The sequence below is a fragment of the Rhinopithecus roxellana genome, chromosome 15 (assembly GCF_007565055.1).
Source record: "Rhinopithecus roxellana isolate Shanxi Qingling chromosome 15, ASM756505v1, whole genome shotgun sequence".
Lineage (NCBI taxonomy): Eukaryota > Metazoa > Chordata > Mammalia > Primates > Cercopithecidae > Rhinopithecus > Rhinopithecus roxellana.
The window spans coordinates 10,341,412-10,367,195 of NC_044563.1; the positions used below are offsets into that span (position 1 = coordinate 10,341,412).

The 25,784-nt window shown below is 47.4% G+C and overlaps 1 protein-coding gene and 1 non-coding gene across 7 annotated transcripts; both read right to left on the minus strand.

The window, feature by feature from the left end:
- Nucleotides 1–41: 41 nt before the first annotated feature.
- On the minus strand, nt 42–25,290 carry STX5 (syntaxin 5). Of its 6 annotated transcripts, none has more exons than XM_030918121.1 (12): nt 25,130–25,252; nt 24,535–24,683; nt 24,196–24,439; nt 20,817–20,887; nt 20,599–20,654; nt 20,411–20,481; nt 18,673–18,789; nt 18,533–18,589; nt 18,287–18,368; nt 17,706–17,812; nt 17,413–17,534; nt 43–775 (listed from the first exon to the last, which is right to left on the minus strand). In XM_030918121.1, exons 3-12 carry the CDS (start codon nt 24,418–24,420, stop codon nt 616–618), a joined length of 1,068 nt encoding a protein of 355 aa, XP_030773981.1. In that variant the 5' UTR covers nt 24,421–24,439; nt 24,535–24,683; nt 25,130–25,252; the 3' UTR covers nt 43–615. The 6 variants fall into 6 exon arrangements, with proteins under 6 accessions (XP_010383160.2, XP_030773984.1, XP_030773981.1 ...); XM_030918122.1 differs by lacking the exon at nt 24,535–24,683 and adding an exon at nt 6,660–6,777 and having other exon boundaries at nt 657–775; nt 25,130–25,234; XM_010384858.2 differs by lacking the exon at nt 24,535–24,683 and having other exon boundaries at nt 42–775; nt 25,130–25,290.
- On the minus strand, nt 8,643–8,744 carry LOC115893726. Its single transcript, XR_004053785.1, has one exon. It is a non-coding gene; the product is annotated as a U6 spliceosomal RNA (small nuclear RNA).
- Nucleotides 25,291–25,784: the final 494 nt, after the last annotated feature.

Consider the following 25,784-nt stretch of genomic DNA (forward strand, 5'->3'; position numbering starts at 1 on the left):
GGCCCTTCGACGCTCCCACCCAGAAATGATGACATGGCTAGTGAGGCTGACAGTCTTGCTGTAATTGGGAGAAAACGGGCTGCAGCACATTTGGCAGATTGAGAGTCACCAGCAGCCAATGTCAGGGGTTGTGCAGGCAGCTGAAGGGCTCAGGGCTCCCTGCCTCACATGGTGAAAGAGGAAGAAAGAGGTCAATTGGGAAAATTGGTCCCTGGGGCTGCTTCCTCTCTTCACTCACAGGAAGGTGGGGAAGGGCATCATCTCCCTTTGCTGCCAGCGTTTCCTTTGGGAGAGGCTAGAGAGGGTTTATAAAAGTCTCCTAGTGGAGACAACCTACCCCACTGGCCCCCAGCTGGCCTTTGCTCCCTTCCAGTCACTTCACAGCAGAGTCCAAATCTAGAACCCTGTGTGTTTCATAGGCCTGAGGGTGGTGGGGGGAGGACAGGGTGGCCAGAGGCAAGGGGTGGGGGATCAGGGACAGTGGCCATTCTTTGCAGTTCCAGGGAAACAGGGCCTTTCTCCCAAGCACCCTGCACAGGCTCAGTGGCAGCACTGGCCACTTGCCTTCCCAGGAGGGTCCCAAACCCCAACAGAGTGCCTCAGAGTGGAGAGGGTTCAAGCAAGGAAGACCACAAAGATGATGAAGAAGACAATGAGGATGAGGAAGATTTTGACCATGAGCCACCGGTTGGAGGTGACTGACTGGAAGTACTTGAGGATCTCTGAATGGGCGGCCTCAACGTCCAGCTGGGCTCCTAGCACGTTCTCGTCGATCCTGGGGACAAGGCCGGGAGAAGAGGAAACAAAAGGACACTGGATTAAAAAGAATGCTGCTGAAGTCTATTTATTGACATGGAAAGATGGTCACAATATGATCCCATTCTTATATATATTTGTGTATAGAAAAGGTTTTGGAAGGACACTATAAACAAGTTATTTCTGGCTTGAAAACCAACTCTGCCATTTATTAGCTTAAGACTCTTTAGTCTAAACTTCAAGCTTCATTTTCCTCACCGGCAAAATGAGGATAACCCAAGCCCTGCCTTCTCTCAGGCTGTCAAGTCTTCAATTAGTTAGTATAAAGTCCCTAACCCACAATAGCCCCAAAAATGTTAGTTATAATTGTTGCTCATCGGTATTTAGATTTTTATCTGGTGAGTATGTATTATATTTATTGTAAGGGGAAAAATGTTCACAGACCATTACGGTCAAGAAATCATGGTTCTGAGTGAAAAAGGAAAACGTAATGACATGGACAGGAAGTCAGGGGATAAGAAAAGCTTTACGGCCAGCCATGGTGGCTCACGCCTGTAATCCTAGCACTTTGGGAGGCTGAGGTGGGCAGATGGCTTGAGCTCACGAGTTTGAGACCAGCCTAGCCAACATGGGAAAACCCCATCTCTGCAAAAAATACAAAAATTAACTGGGTGTGGTGGTGTGACCCTATAGTCCTAGCTACTTGGGAGGCTGAGGTGGGAGGACAGCTTGAACCCAGGAGGTTGAGGAGCTCGAGGATGCAATGAGATTGTGCCACTGCACTCCAGCCTGGGTGACATAGCAAGACTTTATCTCAAAAACACACACACACACACACACACACCAAAAAAAAGGTATATGGGCCCTAGTTTTGGCCGGGCTGTAATCCCAGCACTTTGGTAGGCCCAGGCAAGAGTATCACTTGAGCCTAGGAGTTGGAGACCAGCTTGAACAACATGGTAAGACTCTGTCTCTATTAAAAAAAAAAAAAAAAAAAATTTAAATAAGTATATCGGAGGATGTGTGTGTAGTAGGCCCATAATATGACAAGATGTTATGGGCCTTGCGGATGCACGGATTTTGGTTTCCTCTGGGGCTCCTACAGCCAATGCCCCACAATACCAAGGGATGAGTGTGCTTGGTCTGACAGCACCTTGAACAAGTGATTCAATTGACATCAGCAATAAAGGGACAACCTCATCAAGTGCCTACTAATGTAATCATCATGGCAAAAGTATTTACCCTAATTTCATCAATGTTTAATTTGTCATGAAAAATAAAACGAAAGGCACACTAAAGAGACACATCGAATGCAAAATGTGAATCTTCCTGGGTCTTAAATTAAAAGAGATAAAAACTTCTGTTTTAAGTATCAGATGGGGGCCGGGCACGGTGGCTCAAGCCTGTAATCCCAGAACTTTGGGAGGCCGAGACGGGCAGATCATGAGGTCAGGAGATCGAGACCATTCAGGCTAACATGGTGAAACCCCGTCTCTACTAAAAATACAAAAAATTAGCCAGGCCTGGTGGCGGGCACCTGTAGTCCCAGCTACTCGGGAGGCTGAGGCAGGAGAATCGCTGGAACCCAGGAGGCGGAGCTTGCAGTGAGCCAAAATCGCGCCACTGCACTCCAGCCTGGGTGACAGAGTGAGACTGCATCTTAATAATAATAATAATAAATAAAATAAATATCAGATGGGGAAACTTGAACATGGGCTGATTACTGGATCATGTTGGAGAATTGTTAATTTTCTTAGCTTGAAAATGACATTATGGGCTGGGCGGGGTGGGTCACGCCTGCAATCCCAGCACTTTGGGAGGCCGAGGCGGGTGGATTACGAGGTCAGGAGATTGAGACCATCCTGGCTAACACGGTGAAACCCCATGTCTACTAAAAATACAAAAAATTAGCCAGGTGTGGTGGCGGGTGCCTGTAGTCCCAGCTACTCAGGAGGCTGAGGCAGGAGAACGGCTGGAACCTGGAAGGTGGAGCTTGCAGTGAGCGGAGATCGTGGCACTGCACTCCAGCCTGAGCAAGAGAGCAAGACTCCATCTCAAAAAAAAGAAAGAAAATGACATTACGGCTGTTCAGGAGATTGCCTTATTCTTAGCATGCTGAATGAAGTATTTCGGGATAAAACAGCATGAAATTTGTACCTACTTTCAAATAATTCGGCAAAAGAGAGAGGGGAAAGGCTGAGCATGGTGGCTCATGTCAATAATCCCAGCACTTTGGGAGGCTGAGGTGGGCGGATCACAAGGTCAGGTGTTTGAGACCAGCCTGACAAACGTGGTGAAAACCTGTCTCTACCAAAAATACAAAAATTAGCTGGATGTGATGGCAGGCACCTGTAACCGCAGCTACTCAGAAGGCTGAGGTAGGAGAACCACTTGAACCCAGGAGGCAGAGGTTGCAGTGAGCCGAGATCTCGCACCGCTGCACTCCAGTCTGGGTGACAGAGCGAGATTTTGTCTCAAAAAAAAAAAGAAAAGAAAAAAGAAAGAGAGGAAAAAAAGTGATAAAATGTTAACAACTGGTAGCCAGACCAGATGGCCTATGCCTGTAATCCCAGCACTTGGGAAGCCAAGGTGGCTGGATTGCTTGAGTTTAGGAGTTTGAGACCTGCCTGGGGAAAATAGGAGACTCTGTCTCTACAAAGAAAAAAATTTAAAAATTAGTTGGACACGGTGGCATGTACCTGTTATTCCAGCTACTGGGGAGGCTGAGCTGGGGGGATCACTTGTGCCCAGGAGTTTGAGGCTGCAGTAAGCCATTATTGCGCTACCACAGTACAGCCCGAGTGTCAACTTGTCTCAAAAGAAAAGAAAAAAACAAAGAAGAAAACAAAGTTAGTGACTACAGGTGAAGGGAATATGAGTGTTTATTGTGCTATCCTCCCAACTTTTCTGTAGTTTGAATATTTTATGAGGTGAAAAGGAAAATGAGCAACATTCGATCAGTGGTTTTCACACCTTAGGAAAAATAAGAATCACCTGCTGAATTCTCAAATATAAAAATTCTCAAGTGTCACAACCAGAAATTCTAGGTTGGGGCCCAAGAATCTGCATCCCAAAGAACTTCAGACTTAATCAGTGGTTTATAGAGCAAGTGCTCAAACCCAGATCCACTGGCATGCAGGGAGGACGCATATGAATGTCTACACCTATTTTAAAGACTGCATCCTTTCATAAATTTATTTTGTATATGGTTGCCCATAAATTCTACTTCCTTATTTCCCTTTTATGCTCCAACATACTGTAAAATTGCTACTGAGCCATTCTGCTGAAAATACTGGCACTGATCCAATTAATTCAAGCCTCCCCCACCCCCACCCCCACCCCGGACTCCAACATATCCTTACCTCTAACTTTCTCAGGAGCAATGAGAAATAACCACTCCTTAAAATTCCTCTACCCCAAGTTCTAAGGACACATTTCTCTCTCTGCTTTCTTCTCTCATTTTCCTCAAACTTCCTCCTCAGTCTGGCCAGATTCTTCCCTTCTCTACATACCCCGACTCCATGGGGGAATCTGTCCTGACCTTTTTCTCACTTTACCCACTGTCTCTGGGTGGTCTATGCCCAGGGTTTCACCAAGAGGCCACTGTCCTAAGTCCTTACGTCTTGCACTGCCTTCTCTTCGAAACATCAGAACATGAAATGCCTACTAAACTGTCATTTAGCTGTCCCATGAAGTTTGAGGCACTCAGCACATCCAGAACAAACCTCATTCTCACCCAGCATCAATCTGCTCACTTCTTCTTATGTTCTCTCCCTGACACCGAATTTCTTGCTGTGACACACAGGTCATTTGTGACCTGGCCTTGCCTCTCACCACTCCCCCAGCCATGCTGAGTAATTCTGCACTCCTGAATCTACCAAGTTCTTTCTCATTTCTGTGCTGTTTTTCCCTCACATGGAACAGCTTCTCCTTTCCCCTTTTTGGGCTGGCATTCCCCTCAAGTCTTAGCTTGGTATCACTTCTGGGAAGGCCCCTTGGCCCCACCTAGGAGCAGTACCTACTCTGAGTTATCTCGGCCCCCCCCCTTTTTTTTTTTTTAAATAGATATAGGGTCTCTGTGTTGCACAGGCTGTCTTGAACTCCAGGCCTCAAGTAATCCTGCCTTGGCCTCCCAAAGTGCTGGGATTACAGGGATGAGCCACCGCACCCAGCCTCATCCCCTTCTCTTCTTGCCCTATCATACTGGGCTGTTACTGTCAACTTATGTCTCTCCTACTAGTGAGCTCCAGGAGGACCAGAATGGTCTTTCACCCTCTTATCCTCAGACCCAGCAGGATAAGCTCACAGCAGCAATAAATGTTTGCTAAAGCAATGAGCAAATGCATGCTAACAGTGAAAACTACTTACGACACTGTTTCAAGGAAGACTAGAATGTAAAGTTGCCTATATGCTATTTTATTTTAGATGTATATTGATTGAGGAAAGAACTCAAATATCTTTTATAACCCTGTTTCACTGAATCTATAATAATATTCTTTTTTTTTTTTTTTTTTTTGAGTCGGAGTCTCTGTCACCCAGGCTGAAGTGCAGTGGCGTGATCTGGGCTCACTGCAAGCTTCGCATCCTGGGTTCACGCCATCCTCCTGCCTCAGCCTCCTGAGTAGCTGGGACTACAGGTGCCCGCCACCACACCCGGCTAATTTTTTTGTATTGTTTTAGTAGAGATGCGGTTTCACTGTATTAGCCAGGATGGTCTCGATCTCCTGCCTTCGTGATCCACCTGTCTCAGCCTCCCAAAGAGCTGGGATTATAGAAGTGAGCCACTGTGCCCAGTCTTAATATTCTAATATTCAAAATACAACATAGCTCAAGGAGCTATGGTGTTTATGGCCTAACTCTGCAAGGGGTTTCCTAGGTCTCAGCTGAAATAGATAAAAATCAGTCAGGCCAGGCGCGGTGGCTCACGCCTGTAATCCCAGCACTTTGGGAGACTGAGGTGGGCAGATAATGAGGTCTAGGAGTTCGAGACCAGCCTGGCCAATATGGTGAGATGAGCCAATATGGCTCCTTCTCTACTAAAAATACAAAAATTAGCGGGCCGTGGTGGCTTGCGCCTGTAGTCCTAGCTACTTGGGAGCCTGAGGCAGAAGAATCACTTGAACCCAGGAAGTGGAGGTTGCCACTGCACTCCAGCCTGGGTGACAGAGCCAGACTCCATCTCAAAAAAAGAAAAAAAAAGAAGGGCTGGGTGCGGTGGCTCATGCCTGTAATCCCAGGACTTTGGGAGGCAGAGGTGGGCGGATCACGAGGTCAGGAGATCGAGACCACGGTGAAACCCCATCTCTACTAAAAATACAAAAAATTAGCTGGGAATGGTGGTGGGCGTCTGTAGTCCCAGCTACTCAGGAGGCTGAGGCAGAAGAATGGCACAAACCTGAGAGGTGGAGCTTGCAGTGGGTGGAGATCGCGCCACTGCACTCCAGCCTGGACGACAGAGCGAGACTCCGTCTCAAAAAAAAAAAAAAAAAGAAAAAATCAGTCAATTATTAGCCAGGCATGGTGGCACATGCCTGTAATCCTAGCTACTCAGGAGGCTGAGGCAGGAGAATCACTTGAACCTGGGAAGCAGAGGTTGCAGTCAGCCAAGATCGTGCCACTGCACTCCGGCCTGGGTGACAGAGTGAGACTGTCTCAAACAAACAACAACAACAAATATTAGTCAATTCTCCTGACTCTAGGATCAAGACAGCTGTACTCACAGTACCTTATAAATGGCCGGTGCTCAACATACAGTAGTTGAATAAACAAACTTTTTTTAAAATCAGTGGTTCCCAAACCTGGATGCTCATCAGAACTTCTACAGAATTTGTAAAAATGAAGCTCCCTGAAAGCCCACTCCATTCACATCTCTCGAATCAGAATCTCCAAGTGTTTTCTTTTACCTTGGCCAATCAAATGTGTGAGGCTGCTTAGTGGATTGACGTTCAGAAAGTGGCTTTATACAAATGTAGGTGTTCACTCAGTTTCACATGATCAACAACGTAGAGCAAAAGCACTCTGCTAGATAATGCGGGGAAGAAAGATCAATCAGGGTTGGACCTTGACTAAAGGGATAAGAGCAAGTGAGCAGGAGTGGATTCCTAAAACCTCCTACACCTCCTCTTCCCTATCCTCTCCTCTACTGGCCTTTCTTCTTAACGAGCTGAGAAGACTGAAGTGGTCTGAAGATAAATGCCGCTCCACCCCCTGCATTGCTACAATAGCCTGTCTTCCCACCTATCACCAGCTCCTCTTAGAGCCAAGCCTTGATTTCTGTGCTGGAGCCACTTCTCACCTTCCTAAGGACATCATTTCAAGAATTCTCCCATCTTTCTCCTACTTCATCATTTTAAAATTTATCTGTTGCATCATTCCCATTGGCATGCAAACATACATTTCTCTCAGCCTTTTAAACCCTCTAGACTCCCACCAGACATATTTGGAACAACTTGAGCACTGACAATAATCATTGCCCTAATAATAAGACAATACATTAAAACCTATAATTAAAGCCTATAGTGATCCTCAGAAAAGAGGAAGAATTTAATTAATTTACTTCAGATGGAGTTTGGCTCTTGTTGCTCAGGATGAAGTGCAATGGCACGATCTTGGCTCACTGCAACCTCCACCTCCTGGGTTCAAGCGACTTTCGTGCCTCAGCCTCCTGAGTAGCTAGGATTACAGGCATGTGCCACTACGCCCTAATTTTGTATTTTTAGTAGAAATGGGGTTTCTCCATGTTGGTCAGGCTGGTCTCCAGCTCCTGACCTCAGGTAATCCGCCCGCCTCGGCCTCCCAAAGCGCTGGGATTACAGGTGTGAGCCACCATGCCTGGCTTTCTAATTTTTAAAAACCTAATAAACAGTTTGGGGACAACTGGGAAAATGTAAGCACTCACTGGATTTCACATAGTATTAGGAAATAGTTAATTTTAACAGATATGATAACTGGGTGTCTTTTTTTTTTTTTTTTTGAGACAGAGTCTCGCTCCGTTGCCAGGCTGGAGTGCAGTGGTACAATCTCGGCTCACTGAAACCCACACGTCCCAGGTTCAAGCGAGTCTCCCGCCTCAGCCTCCCAAGTAGCTGGGACTACAGACACGCACCACCATGCCCAGCTGATTTTTGTTTTCAGTAGAGACGGGGTTTCACCATGTTGGCCAGGACGGTCTCAATCTCTTGACCCCGTGAACCGCCTCAGCCTCCCAATGTACTGGGATTACAGGCATGAACCACTACTCCCAGCCAACTGGGTGTGGTTTTTATTTTATTTTTATTTTTTGGGACAGAGTCTCGCTGTCGTAACTCACTGGATAATACATAATTATTAGGAAATTGTTAATTTTCACAGATATTATAACTGGGTTATTTTTTATTTTTTGAGACAGAGTATCACTCTGTGGTGACACTCACTGGATAATACATAATATTAGGAAATCCATAATTTTCACAGATACGATAACTGGGTGTGGTTTTTTTTGTTTTTTGAGACAGAGTCTCGCTCTGTGCGGTGCGGTGGCACAATCTCAGCTCACTGCAACCTCCGCCTCCCAGGTTCAAGCACTTCTCCTGGCTCAGACTCCCAAGTAGCTGGGACCACAGACGTGCACCACTATGCCCATCTAATTTTTATATTTTTAGTAGAGATGGGTTTCTCCATGTTGGCCAGGCTGGGCTCAAACTCCTGACCTCAGGTGATCTGCCCGCTTCAGTCTCCCAAAGTGCTAGGATTACAGGTGTGAGCCACCGTGCCCAGTCTGGTTTTAATTTTTTTATTTAATTTTTAAATTTTATTCTAGTTTCAGGGGTACACGTGCAGGTTGGTTCTATAAATAAATTGCATGTCTTGGGGCTTGGTATACATATTATCTCATCACCCAGGTAATAAAAAATATGGAATGCTTCAAAAATTTGTGCCATCCATGTGCAGAGGCCATGCTAACCTGTGTATCATTCAAATTTTAATATACGTCCTGCTGAAGTGAGTACTGGATGTGGTTTTTAAAGAGAATTTGTGTATTCTTAGGAGACGCATGTTAAAATATTTAAGGACTATGTGTCATGATATCGGCCACCTTGTGAAATGGTTCAGAAAAATAAAAGATAAAGCCAGTCTGGCCAACTGTGAACTGCTGAATGTAGGGTGTAGGTTGTAGATGTATTAGTGTTTCCTATGGTTCTTTCAACCTACTGGTAAATTTAAAATTTTTCTTTTAAAAAATTTTTTAGAGACAGGGTCTCACTTTATTGCCCAGGCTGTAGTACAATGGCACCATCACAGCTTATTGTAACCTCCTACTCCTAGGCTCAAGTGATCTCCGCTCAGCCTCCTAAATAGCTAGGACTACAGGCATGTCACCATGCCAGGCTAATTTTCCATTTTCTTGGAGAGATAGGGTCTTGCTATGTTGCCTAGGCTGGTCCCGAACTTCCGGCCTTAAGCGATCTTCCCACCTTGAACTCCCAGAGCGCTAGGATTACAGGTGTAAGCTACTTTGCCTAAACCCCAAATTTTCATATTAAAAAAACAAAAAAAGAAAACTTCTGATTAACTTCCTCCTATCAGCTATTACTCCATTTCCTTTCTCCATTTTGAAGCAAAACTCTTAGAGCTGTCCATTCTCCATCTTGGCTAACATGGTGAAACATCTCCTTTACTAAAAAAAAAAAAGAATTAGCTGGGTGTGGTGGTGCGTGCCTGTACTCAGGAGGCTGAGGAAAGAGAATTGCTTGAACCCAGGAGGTGAATGTTGCAGTGAGCCAAGATCGCGCCACTGCACTCCAGCCTGGCAACAGAGCAAGACTCTGTCTCAAAAAAAAAAAAAAAAAGAGCTGTCTATTCATCTATTCCTACTCTTTCTAATTGCTCTCATTCTTTTTTTTTTTTGAGACAGAGTCTTATTCTGTCACTCGGGTTGGAGTGCAATGGCGTGATCTTGGCTCACTGCAACCTCAGTCTCTGGTGATGGCACATGTCACGACGCCCAACTAATTTTTTGTATTTTTAGTGGAGATGGAGTTTCACCATGTTACCCAGGCTGGTCTCGAACTCCTGGCCTCAAGTGATCTGCCTGCCTCAGCCCCACAAAGTGCTAGGATTACAGGCAAGAGCCACCATGGCTGGCCTCATTCTCTCTTAAACGGCATTGCATTCAAGCTTTTCCTCCCATCCCTCTATTGAATCTGACTCAAAGTCACCAACAATATCTCCATTGCTGAATCCAATGACTATTTCTCACTCTTCGAGGTTCTGCTTCCAGTAATGCCTGGGTAGCTCCTATTAGACTGACCATTCCATAAATTACATAAACCACAGAAGAAATATAAAAAACAACGATCTTACTTCAGCGAAGTTAACTGCCTGCGAAAACAAAAAAGTTAATATTCTTTATAGAAACATAATCCAGAATCTTTATGTCAATTATAACATGCATGATAAAATCCTCAATTAGTAGATAAACAATGAAACAGGAAACTGTGACCCATACCGAAAAGAAAAGACAATGAAAGGAAACATCCCTAGGATAATCCAGATGATGAGAATTAAATTTTAAGGCAGCTATTGTAACTGAGGGAAAATATGATTGTACTGACTAAGAAAGTAGTAAGTCACAGCAGAGAAACATAATCTCTAAAGAAGAACCAAGTGGGCCGGGCGCGGTGGCTCAAGCCTGTAATCCCAGCACTTTGGGAGGCCGAGGCGGGCGGATCATGAGGTCAGGAGATCAAGACCATCCTGGCTAACATGGTGAAACCCGTCTCTACTAAAAAATACAAAAAACTAGCTGGGCGAGGTGGCGGGTGCCTGTAGTCCCAGCTACTCGGGAGGCTGAGGCAGGAGAATGGTGTGAACCTGGGAGGCAGAGCTTGCAGTGAGCTGAGATCCGGCCACTGCACTCCAGCCCGGGCCACAGAGCGAGACTCCGTATCAAAAAAAAAAAAAAGAAAAAAAGAACCAAGTGTAAATTTGAAACTGAAAATTATCTAAAAAAATTCACCAAATGGGCTTAACAGCAGATTGACCTGAAAAAATATATATATAATAAATATAAATTTATTATGATGAGACATGTATCTGGAAACATATATATGTATATATTTCCAGATGGAAAGGACAGAAAGAGGCAGAAAAATGTTTAATAGCCAAATACTTCCTAAATTTAGTTAAAGACAAATTTACACATAAAAAAAACTCAGAGGCCGGGCACGGTGGCTCAAGCCTGTAATCCCAGCACTTTGGGAGGCCGAGACGGGCGGATCACGAGGTCAGGAGATCGAGACCATCCTGGCTAACACGGTGAAACCCCGTCTCTACTAAAAATACAAAAAACTAGCTGTGCAACCTGGCGGGCGCCTGTAGTCCCAGCTACTCGGGAGGCTGAGGCAGGAGAATGGCGTGAACCCGGGAGGCGGAGCTTGCAGTGAGCAGAGATCCGGCCACTGGCCACTGCACTCCAGCCTGGGTGACAGAGCAAGACTCCATCTCAAAAAAAAAAAAAAAAAAAACAAAAAAAAAACAACTCAGAGGCTGGGCGTGGTGGCTCATGCCTATAATCCCAGTACTTTGGGTGCCCAAGGCAGGTAGATCACCTGAGGTTAGTAGTTTGAGACCAGGCTGCCCGACATGGCGAAACCCCAACTCTACTAAAAATATAAAAAATTAGCCAGGCGTGGTGGCTGGCGCCTGTAATCCCAGCTACTCAGGAGGCTGAGGCAGGAGAATCTCTTGAATTCAGGAGGTGGAGGTTGCAGTGAGCCAAGATTGTATCACTGTACTCCAGCCTGGGTGACAACAGCAAAACTCCATCTCAAAAAAAAAAAAGACATGATCAGGCCGGGTGCTGTGGCTCATGCCTGTGATACCAGTACTTTGGGAGGCAGAGGTGGGAGGATCACTTGAGGTCACGAGTTCAAGACCAGCCTGGCCAACATAGTGAAACCCTGTCTCTACTAAAAATACAGAAAAAATTACCTGGGTGTGGTGGTGGGTGCCTGTAATCCCAGCTATTCAGTAAGCTGAGGAACAAGAATCACTTGAACCCAGGAGGTGGAGGTTGCAATGAGCCAAGATCGCACCACTGCACTCCAGCCTGGGCAACAAGACTAAAAACTCCGTCTCGGAAAAAAAAAAAAGAATAAATCTGTATGAGCCAGGCACATTGGGAGGTCAAGGTGGGAAGATTTCTTGAGCCCATGAGTTTGAGACCTCCCTGGGCAACATGTGAAACCCTCGTCTCCACCAAAAAAAAAAAAAAAAAAAAAATTCAGCCTGGTGTGGTGGTGTATGCCTGTAGCCCCAGCTACTAGGGAGGCTGAGGTGGGAGGTCAAGGCTGCAGTGAGTCATGATCGTGCCACTGCACTCCAGCCTGGGCAACAACAGAGTGAGACCCTGTCTCAGGAAAAAATAAATAAAAAGTTAAAAAAAAAAAAAAACAACAACTGTATATTCAGAATTCTATATCCAGAGAAAACATCCTTCAATAATGAAAGTGAGGCCGGGCGCGGTGGCTCACGCCTGTAATCCCAGCACTTTGGGAGGCCGAGGCAAGCAGATCACGAGGTCAGGAGATGGAGACCATCCTGGCTAACATAGTGAAACTCCGTCTCTACTAAAAATATAAAAAATTAGCCGGCATGGTGGCAGGTGCCTGTAGTCTCAGCTACTTGGGAGGCTGAGGAAGAATGGCGTGAACCCGGGAGGCAGAGCTTGCAGTGAGACGAGATCCCACCACTGCACTCCAGCCTGGGCAACAGAGTGAGACTCTATCTTAAAAAAAAAAAAAATGAAGGTGAAAAAAGTTTAGTTTTGATTTAGTTAGTGAAAAAGATTTGTTTTCTTTTCAGATGAAAGAAAACTGAAAGAAATTGTTGTCAGCAGATCTCCATTACAAAAAAAATACCAAAGGAAGTGCTTCTTCAGGATAAAGGGAAGAGATACCAGTGGGAAACTTAGATCTATTCAAGGAGGAATGAAGAACAGTGAAGATGGTAAATATGTGAGTACTATTACCATGTCTTCCTCTTAATTTCTTTAAAATACATTTAACTTTTTAATAACTTTTTTTTTTTTTTGAGACAGGGTGTTGCGGTTACCCAGGCTGGAGTGCAGTGGCGCAATCTCGGCTCACTGCAACCTCCGCCCCCGGGGCTCAGATCCTCCTGCCTCAGACTTCACAGTAGCTGGGACCAAGAAGTGCGCCACCACGCCCAGCTTGTGTTTTTGTTTTTTGAGAGTTTTGCTCTTGTTGTCCAGGCTGGAATGCAATGGCACGATCTCAGCTCGCTGCAACCTCCGCCTCTAGGGTTAAAGTGATTCTACCACCTCAGGCTCCAGAGTAGCTGGGATTACAGGCATGTGTCACCATGCCCAGCTATTTTTTTGTTTTGTATTTTTAATGAGATGGGGTTTCACCATTTTGGTCAAGCAGGTCTCAAACTCCTGAACCTCAAATGATCCACCTGCCTCAGCCTCCCAAAATGTTAGGAATACAGGCATGAGCCACCACTCCCAGGCCAGTAAGTGGAGATGTTGAACAGGAATATGGATATATGGAGTTTAGGAGGCAGGTCTGGGACGGAGATTAAATATGGGCAGAATTGGCCGACACCTGTACTCCCAGCACTTTGGGAGGCTGAGGCAGGCGGATCACAAGTTCAGGAGATCGAGACCATCCTGGCTAACATGGTGAAACCCTGTCTCTACTAAAAATACAAAAAAAAATTAGCCGGGCATGGTGGCGGGCACCTGCAGTCCCGGCTACCTGGGAGGCTAAGGCAGGAGAATGGCGTGAACCCGGGAGGCGGAGCTTGCAGTGAGCCGAGATCGCGCCACTGCGCTCCAGCCTGGGTGACACAGTGAGACTCTGTCTCAAAAAAAAAAAAAGGGGGACAGAATCTGGCCAGGCATGGTGGCTCACACACGTAATCCCAGCACTTTTGGAGGCCAAGGCGGGGAGATCACTTGAGGCCACACGTAATTTTTAATAAGGCTGGATTTAGGGCTGCCATTTTACCTTTTTTTTGAGACCGAGTCTCGTTCTGTTGCCCAGGCTGGAGGGCAGTGGCGTGATCTCAGTTCACTGCTCCGCCTCTTGGGTTCACATCATTCTCCTGCCTCAGCCTCCCAAGTAGCTGGGACTACAGGCGCCTGCCACCATGCCTGGCTAATTGTTTGTCTATTTTTAGTAGAGACGAGGTTTCACCGTGTTAGCCAGGATGGTCTCGATCTCCTGAGCTTGTGATCCACCCACCTCGGCCTCCCAAAGTGATGAGATTACAGGTGTGAGCCACCGCGCCCGGCACTATTTTCTATTTTTCTCTTTTATTTTTTGTTTCTGTTTATCCTCTCTTGTCCTTTTTTTTGAATTAACTGAAATTTTGGTTAAAATTCTATTTCCATTTCAATCTGGTTGTTGCTCTTCTTGCTGTATGTCGTTGTTGAGCTTCTCTTTTATTTCAGCGGTTGCTCTAAGGACGACAATATACCTTGTTAACTTTTCACAGCCTACTTCATATAAACTTCAAAATTGGCCGGGCGCGGTGCCTCACGCCTGTAATCCCAGCACTTTGGGAGGCCAAGGCAGGCAGATCATGAGGTCAAGAGATCGAGACTGTCCTGGCCAACACGGTGAAACCCCGTCTCTACTAAAAATACAAAATTTAGCTGGGCGTGGTGGCAGGCGCTTATAATCCCAGCTACTCGGGAAGCTCAAGCAGAATTACTTGAACCTGGGAGGCGGAGGCTGCAGTGACCTGAGATTGAGCCACTGCACTCCAGCCTGGCGACAGAGCGAAACTCCATTTCAAAAAAAAAAAAGAAAAACCTGTCAAAATCTTGAAACCCTCTTGCTTCATCCTTTATTCTACAGTTAAATTTGTTGCATCTACATACCTTATAAATCCCAGAGTATATGCTATTATAATTTTTGTTTTAAAGTTAAATGTGGCCAGGCGCAGTGGCTCACATCTGCAATCCCAGCACTTTGGGAGGCTGACGTGGGTGGATTGCCTGAGGTCAGGAGGTCAAGAGCAGCCTGGTCAACATGGTGAAACCCCATCTCTGCTAAAAATACAAAAATTAGCTGGGCGTGTTGTGGGTGCACGTAATCCCAGTTACTCAGGAGGCTGAGGCAGGAAAATTGCTTGAACCTGGAGGTTTTAGTGAGGCGAGAGGTGCCACTGCACTCCAGCCTGGACAACAAGAGAGAAACTCCACCTCAAAAATAAATAAATAAATAAAAATAAAGTTAACGCCGGGCATGGTGGCTCATGCCTGTAATCCCAGCACTTTGGGAGGCTGAGGTGGGTGGATCATGAAGTCAAGAGATTAAGACCATCCTGGCCAACATGGTAAAACTCTGTCTCTACTAAAAATACAAAAATTAGCTGAGCATAGTCTCATACAACTGCAGTCCCAGCTACTCAGAAGGCTGAGGCAGGAGAATCACTTGAACCCAGGGGGCAGAGGCTGCAGTGAGCCGAGACTGTGACACTGCACTCCAGCCTGGCAACAGAGTGAGACTCTTATCTCAAAAATAAAAATAAAAATAAATAAATAAATAAATAAAATAAAGTTAAATGTATTTGGCCAGTTGTGATGGCTCACACCTGTAATCCCAGCACTTTGGGAGGCCAAGGAGGACAGGTCATTTGAGGCCAGGAGTTCAAGACCAGCCTGGCCAACATGGCAAAACTCCGTCTCTACTAAAAATACAAAATGTAGCCGGGCATGGCGGTGCACACCTGTGGTCCCAGGTACTAGGGAGACTGAGGCATGAGAATCACTTGAACCTAAGAGGCGGAGGTTGCAGTGAGCCAAGATTGCGCCACTGCATTCCGGCCTGGGCAACAGAGCAAGGCTCTGTCTGAAACAAAAACAGAAACAAATACAAACCCCTGCAATGGCTCCCTGTGTCACTTGGAATAAAAGCTAAGGCCCACCAACGGTCCCAAGAGGTCTCAACAGTTCCCCTCTGACCACACCTTGTACAACTCTCTTCCTCACTGATCCCAGCTGCAGTAGTCTCTGCTGTCCGTTAACTTATCAAACCTGGAGTTCTTTGCCAGAGTCTATGTACCTAACTTCCTCACCTTCTCCCAAGTGTGATGCCACCTTCTTAATAAGGCCTACCTCCCTCCAAACCTGGCACTCCTGATTAGTTTATCCTGTGTTGACTTTTTTTTTTTTTTTTTTGCATTTATGACTTGTTTTTAAACATACTATTTATTTATTATGACTTTTTCACATCTATCTCCCTATGGCTACACGTTCCACAAGGGAAAGGATTTTGCCTCTTTTGTCCACTGCTGTATTTCCCATAACTGACTGACTGAATGCTAAGCACCACAGAGGAGGAGCAGATAAAACCTCTTGTAGTAGCAGGAGGCACCAGAGGAACAGAGAGGCCAGCCCATTGTTGGGCCTCTGCCTACATCCCTCCAGTACACCCTGTACTTCTCTATCCCTGTTCATTACTTTCTAGCCACGCAGGCCTTCTTGATTCTTGCGTATAGTTAGACTGTCCCATTACAAGGCTTTGCTCTAGCTGTCCACTCAGCCTAGAACACTCACTCTTTCTTCTTTGCCTGGCTGGATCCCTCTTGTCATTCAAGTCTCTACTTAAATGTGATGTCTTCAGAGCAGCATTCCCTACCACACAATCTGATATACCTACTTAGTCACTTTCTTATTTTTTTTTGAGGTGGAGTCTCGCTCTGTCACTCAGGCTGGAGCACAGTGGTTCCATCATGGCTCACTGCAGCCTCGACCTCCCATGCTTAAGTCATCCTCCCACCTCAGCCTCCCAAGTAGCTGGAACCACAGGCCTGTGCAACCACGTCTAGCTAATTTTTTTATTTTTGTAGAGATGGGGTTTCACCATGTTGCCCAGGCTGGTCTCGAACTCCTTAGTTCAGGTGACTGTGTGGGTCTCTCAAAGTGCTGGAATTACAGGTACCCATCCATTACTTTCTTAACACATCATCCTACTTTAACCCTGTATACAGTCTTCATTACTACCTGAAATTTTGTTGGTCAATTTTTATTTTTATTTTTTGACACAGAATCTGGCTCTGTCGCCCAGGCTGGAGTGCAGTGGCATGATCTTGGCTCACTGCAACCTCTGCCTCCCAGGCTCAAGCCATCCCCCCACCTCAGTCTCTCGAGTAGCTGGGACTACAGGCCCATGCCACCATGCCCAGCTAGTTTTTGTATTTTTTTGTAGAGACAGGGTCTCACTTTGTTGCCCAAGCTGGTCTTGAATTCCTGAACTCAAGCGATCTGCCTTGCTCGGCCTCCCAAATGCTGCCTATGGGATTACAGGTGTGAGCCACCATGCCAGCCTCGTCAGTTCTTTTCCACAGCTGTCCTCATCTGCCCTATCAAATTCCATACACTTACACATGCTACAAAGTAGCTCCAGAGAGACTTTACTGTCCTATTTACCACTGTATCTCCCGCACCTGCAACAGTGCCTCACATGAACAGGTGCTCAATAAATACTTGTTGGGTGGATGGAAGCAGGTGAACTGGGTCCCATGGGTGGGCAGAATTCACTCTATCTTCCAAAGGGCATCAAGCAGTCCCTGGGGACTTTAAGATGCCAATCCACGGGGAAGAGAAAGCTCCTCTGTTTGGGGTGAGAGAGTATGTCTCACCTCTGAATGGTTTCCTCCTGTTCCTTAACCATGTGTGCCAACTGCTGAAAGATGGAGCCCAGCTCAACAATTGTTGACTCAATGTTCTGCATGGTGTCTGCCCGACTCTGGATGTAGGAATCCTTCAGGAGAGGGAGAGAGCACATGAGCACCATCAGCTTCTTCAGGGTCAGACTTGCATCTTTACAGCCCTCCCAGCTTGCCATTCTGCCCATGGCACACTCCAAACACTCTCTTGGGAACCACAGAGGATAATGGAGAAGTTGATTCTCCCTAGTTCAGAGCCTGGGTACCTGCTCGTCAATGAGCTGCAGCTGCTGGCTGGTCCGAGAGTCCATCATGTCGATGGCGACATCCTTGGAGGCATGGGACTCTGCCCCCAAAACCACAGCACCACCCCCTGGGGGAGAAAACAGGATGTGGCACATCTTCACAGTTAAAAGCAGGTTCAAAGCCCACATGCTCTGGGTTTGAATCCCAGCTCTGGCACTTACTAGCCTTGTGACCCTGGACAGGTCATTTAACCTCTCTGAGCCTCAGTTTCCTCACCTGTAAAATGGGGGATAATAATAGTTGCTTTCTCAAAGGATGGTTGTGAAAATTAAATGAGAGAATGTGAATAAAGGTAAGTGTACGAAAAAAATTAGAAATTATCATTCTTCTGAATATAACTGAATTCACCCCAACAGTGAGAATGTGGGAGTCTAAATGTGGATCACAAATCTCAACCATCTGGTTCGGCCTCTGAGAGATAGAGCCTAGAAACTTCCTTGACCCTCCACTCTCCTACCCAACCAGTGCCTTCAGAGGATGCCATCACAACCAGAGTAAGTAACCTTACCTCCCGGGGCTTCCCGTTTTACCTCTGACTTACCCAGGTGGTTAGGGGCAAGGGGCAGGGCTGACACAGGTGCCCGGGAGAACTGCTCTCTCCGGCTCCTCTGCTGCTTCAGGTTCTGGGGTTGGGGAAAAACGCAAAGGACCTGAAGCCACTAGAAAGCAGGCATGTTAAAGAGATTACCACCATTGGCCCCATGACCCTGTAGAACGTGTACCTTCCCCATTTCCTCTTGGATCTTTACCCCCATATTCCTATCCCTCCTAGGCAAATTGTTCTCACCTCTGTCCTCACTTCTAAAACCGATTTGAAGTCATTGGACATAGAAGCCAGTTTCGACTAGAAGAAAAGGAGAGACAGTCAACCAAAGAAGACTCCACATTCTTCCCCTTTGCCTCCTTCCTTTCCTCCCCAGCTCCCACCTGCAAGGAGACCACAATGGTGTTGGAGTGGGTCTGCAGGTGCCGGCCACTCTGGCTGCCCTTGGCCCTCACGAAATCCTGGAGCTGAGCAATTTGTTTGTTGAGGCTATTGATGTCCTGGTAAAAGAGTCCAGGGAAAAACAAAGTATTAGCCAAGGAGTCCTCAGTCAGCATCTCTCCCAATGGCCATCTCTGGTAGGAAGGGCAAGGTGGAAGTTACTAGCTGGAGTGAGAGTATCCCAGTCAGACCGACCAGATGGGCCTGCTAGGATTTTCCAAGGTCTAGTGTTTGCTCTGGCTCAGTTCCTGCAGATAAGAGTTAGAAAGAGGCAAAGTAGGCCTTCATCCATTTGTAAATAACTTGTTTACTCCTCCAGCCTACTGCCCTGCTCCATTCTGTGAGGCCATGCTCTTGGCCACAGAACCCTTTCAAAGGCCAAAATCTTGGGTCTAGAGCATGACCAACAAAGCCCCTGGACAGTACTCAGGAAAAGGGAAGAGTCAAAGGCACTGTAGCTTCAAGAAGCATCAACAGAATTATATTCATACACACAATTCCTCAGTGGCTCACATCTGTAAACCCAGCACTTTGAGAGGCCAAGGCAGACAGATCATGAGGTCAAGAGACTGAGACCATCCTGGCCAACATGGTGAAACCCCATCTCTACTAAAAATACAAAAAATTAGCTGGGTGTGGTGGCGCATGCCTATAGTCCCATAGTCCCAGCTACTTGGGAGGCTGAGGCAAAAGAATCGCTTGAACCTGGGAGGTGGAGGTAGCAGTAAGCCTAGATCGCACCACTGCACTCCAGCCTGGCAATAGAGTAAGACAACGTCTTTAAAAAAAAAAAAGAAAATAAAAGTTATTATTGGCCTGGCGCTGGGGCTCACGCCTGTAATCCCAGCCGTTTGGGAGGCTGAAGTGGGCAGACTACCTGAGGTCAGGAGTTTGAGACCAGCCTGACCAACATGGAGAAACCCCATCTCTACTAAAAATACAAAATTAGCTGGGCACAGTGGCATGTGCCCAGCTATTCGGGAGGCTGAGGCAGGGGAATCACTTGAACCCAGCAGACAGAGGTTGTGGTGAGCTGAGATCACACCACTGTGCTCCAGCCTGGGCAACAAGAGTGAAACTCTGTCTCAAAAAATAATAATAAATAAATAAATAAATAAAAGTTGTTATTACAGTTGAGTGCAGTGGCTTACACCTGTAATCCCAGCACTCTGGGAGGCCGAAGTGGGCGGCTCACTTGAGGTCAGGAGTTTGAGACCAGTCTGGCCAACATGGTGAAACCCCTTCTCTAATAAAGATAAAACAATTAGACAGGCATTGGTGGCGGGTGCCTGTAGTCCCAGCTACTGGGGAGGCTGAGGCAGGAGAATCGCCTGAACCTGGGAGGTGAGGGTTACAGTGAGCCAAGATCATACCACTGTACTCCCACCTGGGCAAAAGAGCAAAACTCTGTCTCAAAAAAAAAAAAATTATCCAGGTATGAGGGCATGTCCCTATAGTCTCAACCACTCAGGAGGCTCAGGCTGGAGGATAGCTTGAGCCCAGGAGTTAAGGGCTACAGTGAGCTAGGATCACACCACAACACTCCAGTCTGGTCAACACAGTGAGACTCCCTCTCTAAAAAAAGAAACTTGCTCTGGGTCCCCATGGCAATGGAAAATGACAGGAAGACAGAAGTGATCTGATTGGAATGCTGGGCTCTCCTGATGGCTAGTAGCTCACCTGTTTGATGATATATGTTAGTTCTTCAATTTCCACTGCTTTGTCATCAAAGAGGGACTTGCGCTTTGCCACTACAGAGACAAACAAGAAGCCACAATGGGTGAGGTCAACAACAAAACTCAGGGAATATAGCCCTCAGCCCTCTTTGATTTACTGCCCCACTTCTGAAAGACCCCAAAAACACTCACAGATTGTCAGCTTCTCCAGCTTGGCAAATGTGTTGCTAAGGTCTTTCCCAATGCGCCTGCAAATGACCACTAGTGAGACTGGGGGAAAGGGCAGGAGGCCTTTTCCCACATAAGCTCCAGCACAACCAATCCCAGACTTCACAGCCAAGGACACTGATCGCAAGTCTGCTTTTCTCCAGACATTGTATCACCCCACCAGAAAGCTTCTCTCAACTCACTTGGCCATGAGGGTGAATTCACTGCGTTGTCGGACAGCACGCAAAGCTGGCTTATTTGTCTGGATTCCATTCTGAAAAGCAATGGCAGGAGGTGACAACTTTAGTTCTCCCTTCCCCAGTTCCAGCTTTCACTCTTCCTAAGGGGTCCACTAAACTATCTCTAGTACTGGTGGCATCCATCAGATGATCCAGACTTATGAGTGGAAGTCATTTAGAGCCCAGATTTGAAGACAAGTAGATCTGAGTTCAAATCTTGACTCACCACTTACTAGCTGGGGGATTTGGGGCAAGTTACTTAAAACATTCTGAATCTCTACTTCCTCTTCTATAAGATGAAGACAATCCACACATCTCCCATTGTTGTTGCTAAGGTTAAATAACAAAAAGGCTGAAAAGTACTTCAGTCAACTATCTGGTACATAGTAAGCACTAAATAAATGGTAGCTAGTATTGCCATTCTATTCCTCAAATCAGGAAATCAATAAGGATGACTGCAAAGTTCTTGGAGATCATATAGAAGAGCAGCTTTACCATGAGCTGAAAAACACTTTTTCATAACTTTTGTCTCCCAGGTTGGAGTATAATAGCATGATCATAACTCATAACTTACTGTGGCCTTGACATCCTGGGCTTGAGCAATCCTCCCACTTCAGCCTCCCAAGTAGCTGGGACTACAGGGCACACCACTGCACCTAGCTAATTTTTAACTTTTTGTAGAGATAGGGTCTTGCTATATTGTCCAGGCTGGTCTTGAACTCCTGGGCTCGCACAATCCTCCCACCTCAGCCTCCCAAGTACTGGGATTACAGGTGTGAGCCAGCATGCCCAGCCATCAGTAAAAATATTTAAAAACACAGTTACTCAGCCAGGCGCGGTGGCTCACGCCTGTAATCCCAGCACTTTGGGAGGCTGAGGCAGGCAGATCATGAGGTCAAGAGATCGAGATCAACCTGGCTAACATGGTGAAACTCCGTCTCTACTAAAAATACAAAAAATTAGCCAGGTGCAGTGGCATGCACCTGTAGTGGCAGCTACTCAGGAGGCAAAGGCAGGACAATTGCTTGAACCTGGAGGCTGCAGTGAGCCGAGATCCCACCATTGCACTCCAGCCTGAGTGACAGAGCGAGACTCTGTTTCAAAATAAATAAATAAATGAATAAATAAATAAATAAGTACAGTTACTTGGCCGGGTGCGGTGGCTCATGCCTGTAATCCCAGCATTTTGGGAGGCCGAGGCAAGCAGATCACAAAGTCAAGAGACGGAGACCATCCTGGCGAACATGGTGAAACCCCGTCTCTACTAAAAATACAAAAACTAGCTGGGTGTGGTAGCACGTGCCTGTAGTCCCAGCTAATCGGGAGGCTGAGGCAGGAGAATCGCTTGAACCCGGAGGCGGAGGCCGAAGTGAACCCAGATCATGTCACTGCACTCCAGCCTGGCAACAAAGCGAGACTCCGTCTCAAAAACAAACAAACAAACAAACAAACAAACAAACAAATACTTACTCAGGTGCTTGTAACCCCAGCACTTTGGGAGGCTGAGGCGGGCAGATCACCTGAGGTCGAGAGTTTGAGACCAGCCTAACTAACATGGAGAAACCCCGTCTCTACTAAAAACACAAAATTAGCCGGGTGTGGTGGCACATGTCTGTAACCCCAGCTACCTGGGAGGCTGAGGCAGGAGAAACACTTGAACCCAGGAGGCGGAGGTTGCAGTGAGCTGAGATCAAGCCACTGCACTTCAGCCTGGGTGACAAGAGCGAAACTCCCATCTCAAAAATAATTAATTAATTAATTAAATAAATAATTAGAAAGCACTCCCAAATTTTTTTTTAAGAGGAGCTGAGTGCAGTGGCTGACACCTGTAATCCCAGCACTTTGAGAAGATGAAGGTGGATCACTTGAGCACAGAAGTTCGAGACCAGCCTGGGCAACATGGTAAAACCCCGTCTCTACTAACAAAACAGAAATTAGGCAGACATGGTAGCACATGCCTATAATCCCAGCTACTGAGAAGCCTGAGGCAGGAGGGCTGCTTGAGCCCAGGAGGGCAGACGTTGTAGTGAGCTGAGATAGAACCACTGCACTCCAGCCTTGGTGACAGAGTGAGACACTGTTTCCAAAAAAGGAGAGAGGCTGGGCGCAGTGGCTCATGCCTGTAATCCCAGCACTTTGGGAGGCTGAGGAAGGCAGATCACCTGAGGTCAGGAGTTCAAGATCAGCCTGACCAACATGGTGAAACCCCGTCTCTACTAAAAAAAAAAAATACAAAAATTAGCTGGGAACGGTGACGGGCACCTGTAATCCCAGCTACTGCAGAGGCTGAGGCAGGAGAATCGCTTGAACCAGGGAAGAGGAGGTTGCAGTAAGCTGAGATTGCACCACTGCACTCCAGTCTGGGTGACAAGAGCGAAATTCCTTCTTAAAATAAAAAAAATGAAAAAAAAAAAAAGAGAGAGGAAGAGACTGGGTCTCGCTCAGCCTTCTAAGTAGGTGGGACTACAGGCACATGCCACCACGTCCAGCTTTTTTTTTTTTCTTGTAGAGACAGGGTCTTGCTTCATTGCCCCTGCTGGTCTCTCTAACTCCTGGCTTCAAGTGATCCTCTGGCCTAGGCCTCCCAAAGTGCTGGAATTACAGGTATGAGCCACCACATCCAACCCTAAGTTATTTTGATACAAATTACTTGTCTAGGGCCAGGTGTTTGTGTCCAGACCAACCTGGGCAACATAGTGAGACACTGCCTGTACGAAAAAAATTAAAAATTAGCTGGGTGGTGCATCCATGTAGTCCCAGCTGCTCAGGAGGCTGAGGAAAGAGGATCCCTTGAGTCTAAGAGTTCAAGACTGCAGTGAGCTATCATCACGCCACTACACTCCAGCCTGTTGACAGAGTTGAAAACAGATCTCAAAACAAAACAAAAACAACAAATTACTGATCTAGAAAATGTCCTTAATCTTACAGAGATAAAAACTAAGATGTAACTAGATTAACTAATTTTCTCATGGTTACAGAGCAAATTTATGGTAGAAATATATTGGAAAATTCAAGGTGCGTGTTTCTCAGCTAAAGGCTCTTCCTAGAACTTGTTCCTTATTCACACCAATTATATTGCAGCCAAGTACTCTCTGAAGTACTCTCTCCAGAATAGCAATCCTGTCCTCCAAGGAATTCCTCCTAAAAAAAGGTCTAAGTCTTTGCGTCTAGTTAGCCAGCCAACCTCTTCTCTGTTGCTTACAGCAGACCCTACTGGCCCCATCCAAGCCTATCAGTTCCATCAGGTACCCCCAAGAATTACTTCAGTTAACAGTGGTGGAGCACAGTCCTTCCTAGATTTGAGTATGGCTCACTCCTCGCCTTTTCCACTCCAGGTCCTTACCTGACGGGTCTGCAGCGACTTGCAGGCAGACAGAAACTCCTGGGTCCGATCCCGGCAGGACATGGTGTCGGGAGGGGGAGGGACGAGGGCCACTGGGGGGGGTAGAGGGGCGATGTCGCTGCTGCTACTGCCAGCAGGTGCAGGGGACAGGACCTGTGTCTTTGAGAGACCCAGGTAGACACCCTGATCCGTGTTCTTAGACCCGTAGCGTTTCCGCGGGATCATTGAGACGCATAACCTCGGACTGTTGTGGAGGGGAGAGTGTCATTCCCCAGGCAGCTTCTTTCCCCAAACTCCCCGCCCCACCCCAATCAACGAATCCTCGAGCCCCTTCCGCACTTCTCATGGACTTTCGCGCCCAAGACGCTCGCAGATCCTGGGGCGGGCCAGCAGCGGAAAGGGCCCTGCTTTTCCCCTGTTCCAAGTCGAACCCGCTTCAGACTCTTCTTCCAACTTGGCTCTGGCGGCCAGAGCGCGGGCCGGGGGCCCTGAAGCAGAGACAGGGCCAGAGCCAAGTCCCGTGGCTCTAAGACTACGGCCCGGCCCGTGTAACTGCCCCGGGCCCTAACCCAGTCCTTTCGTTTCCGTGGTTTCCTTCGGCCCCTCGGCGGGGGCCGGTGACAGACCTCCAAAGACTGACACACTTCGGTGGGCGGAGGGGGAAACCTCTGGGTGTTTATTTGAAACAGGAAGTCCCACCCCCCGCCCAAGGTCCGCCTTCTGGAAGACTTCAACCACTCATTAGCTAAGACCGACGTCTCTCTCAACAGAGGCTTTCCTGATTGGACGGCAAGGAATTCGCTCACCAGGAGCCGGGCCGGCAGGACTTGCCTGCTCGCCCCTGGTTCCCTTCCCCCCGCCAGTCGTCGCCCCTGTAAAACCACTGCCCCAGAGCTGACACGGCGGCCAGACCCCCTCTTAGAGCAAGTCTTACCTCCCCTCTGCCGCCTGCCGCCGCCGCCACTACCAATCTCCCCGGCCGTCACTGCCTCCTCCCCGGGCACTGAAGCCGCCGAAACCCGACCAGACTAGAAGCGGCCACGTCACCTACACGTAACCCCACCCCCGGCGACGAGGGGGCGGTCCCACGCATTTTCAAGCCAGGCGACCCGAAAGACACGCCCCACATCCGAGCGCAAGAGCCACCCCCCCTCCCATTGGCTAAGGCGCTACCGTGACCCCGCCCCGGAGTACTACAGCGGGAGCCCAGGGGGCTGGGCCCGCCTCCGGGGAGGAGCCTTAAAGAACCAGCCGCCCGGCGGTGTCCGCGCCCAGTTCCCGGAGTGGTGGTGCAGGTACACGTTAGCAATTTTATTCTCTGGAGGTTGGGGCGGACTAAGAGCAGGTCTGGGGTCATCCGTTCTCCGGCTCCTCCTGGTTGCCTTCTCGGATCGGACGCTCCTGCTTCCGAATCTGATCTGATTGCCTCTTGCTTGACGGCAAGGAGCCCCGACCACTGAACATAGATGACCGAATCTGGTCTGATTGTCTCTTGCTTGACCGCGAGGAGCCCCGACGACTGAACATGGATAGTCGCCGCCACAGCACGGTGATCAGAAGGCTTTCGTTCGACTTGTGATTCCGATGGT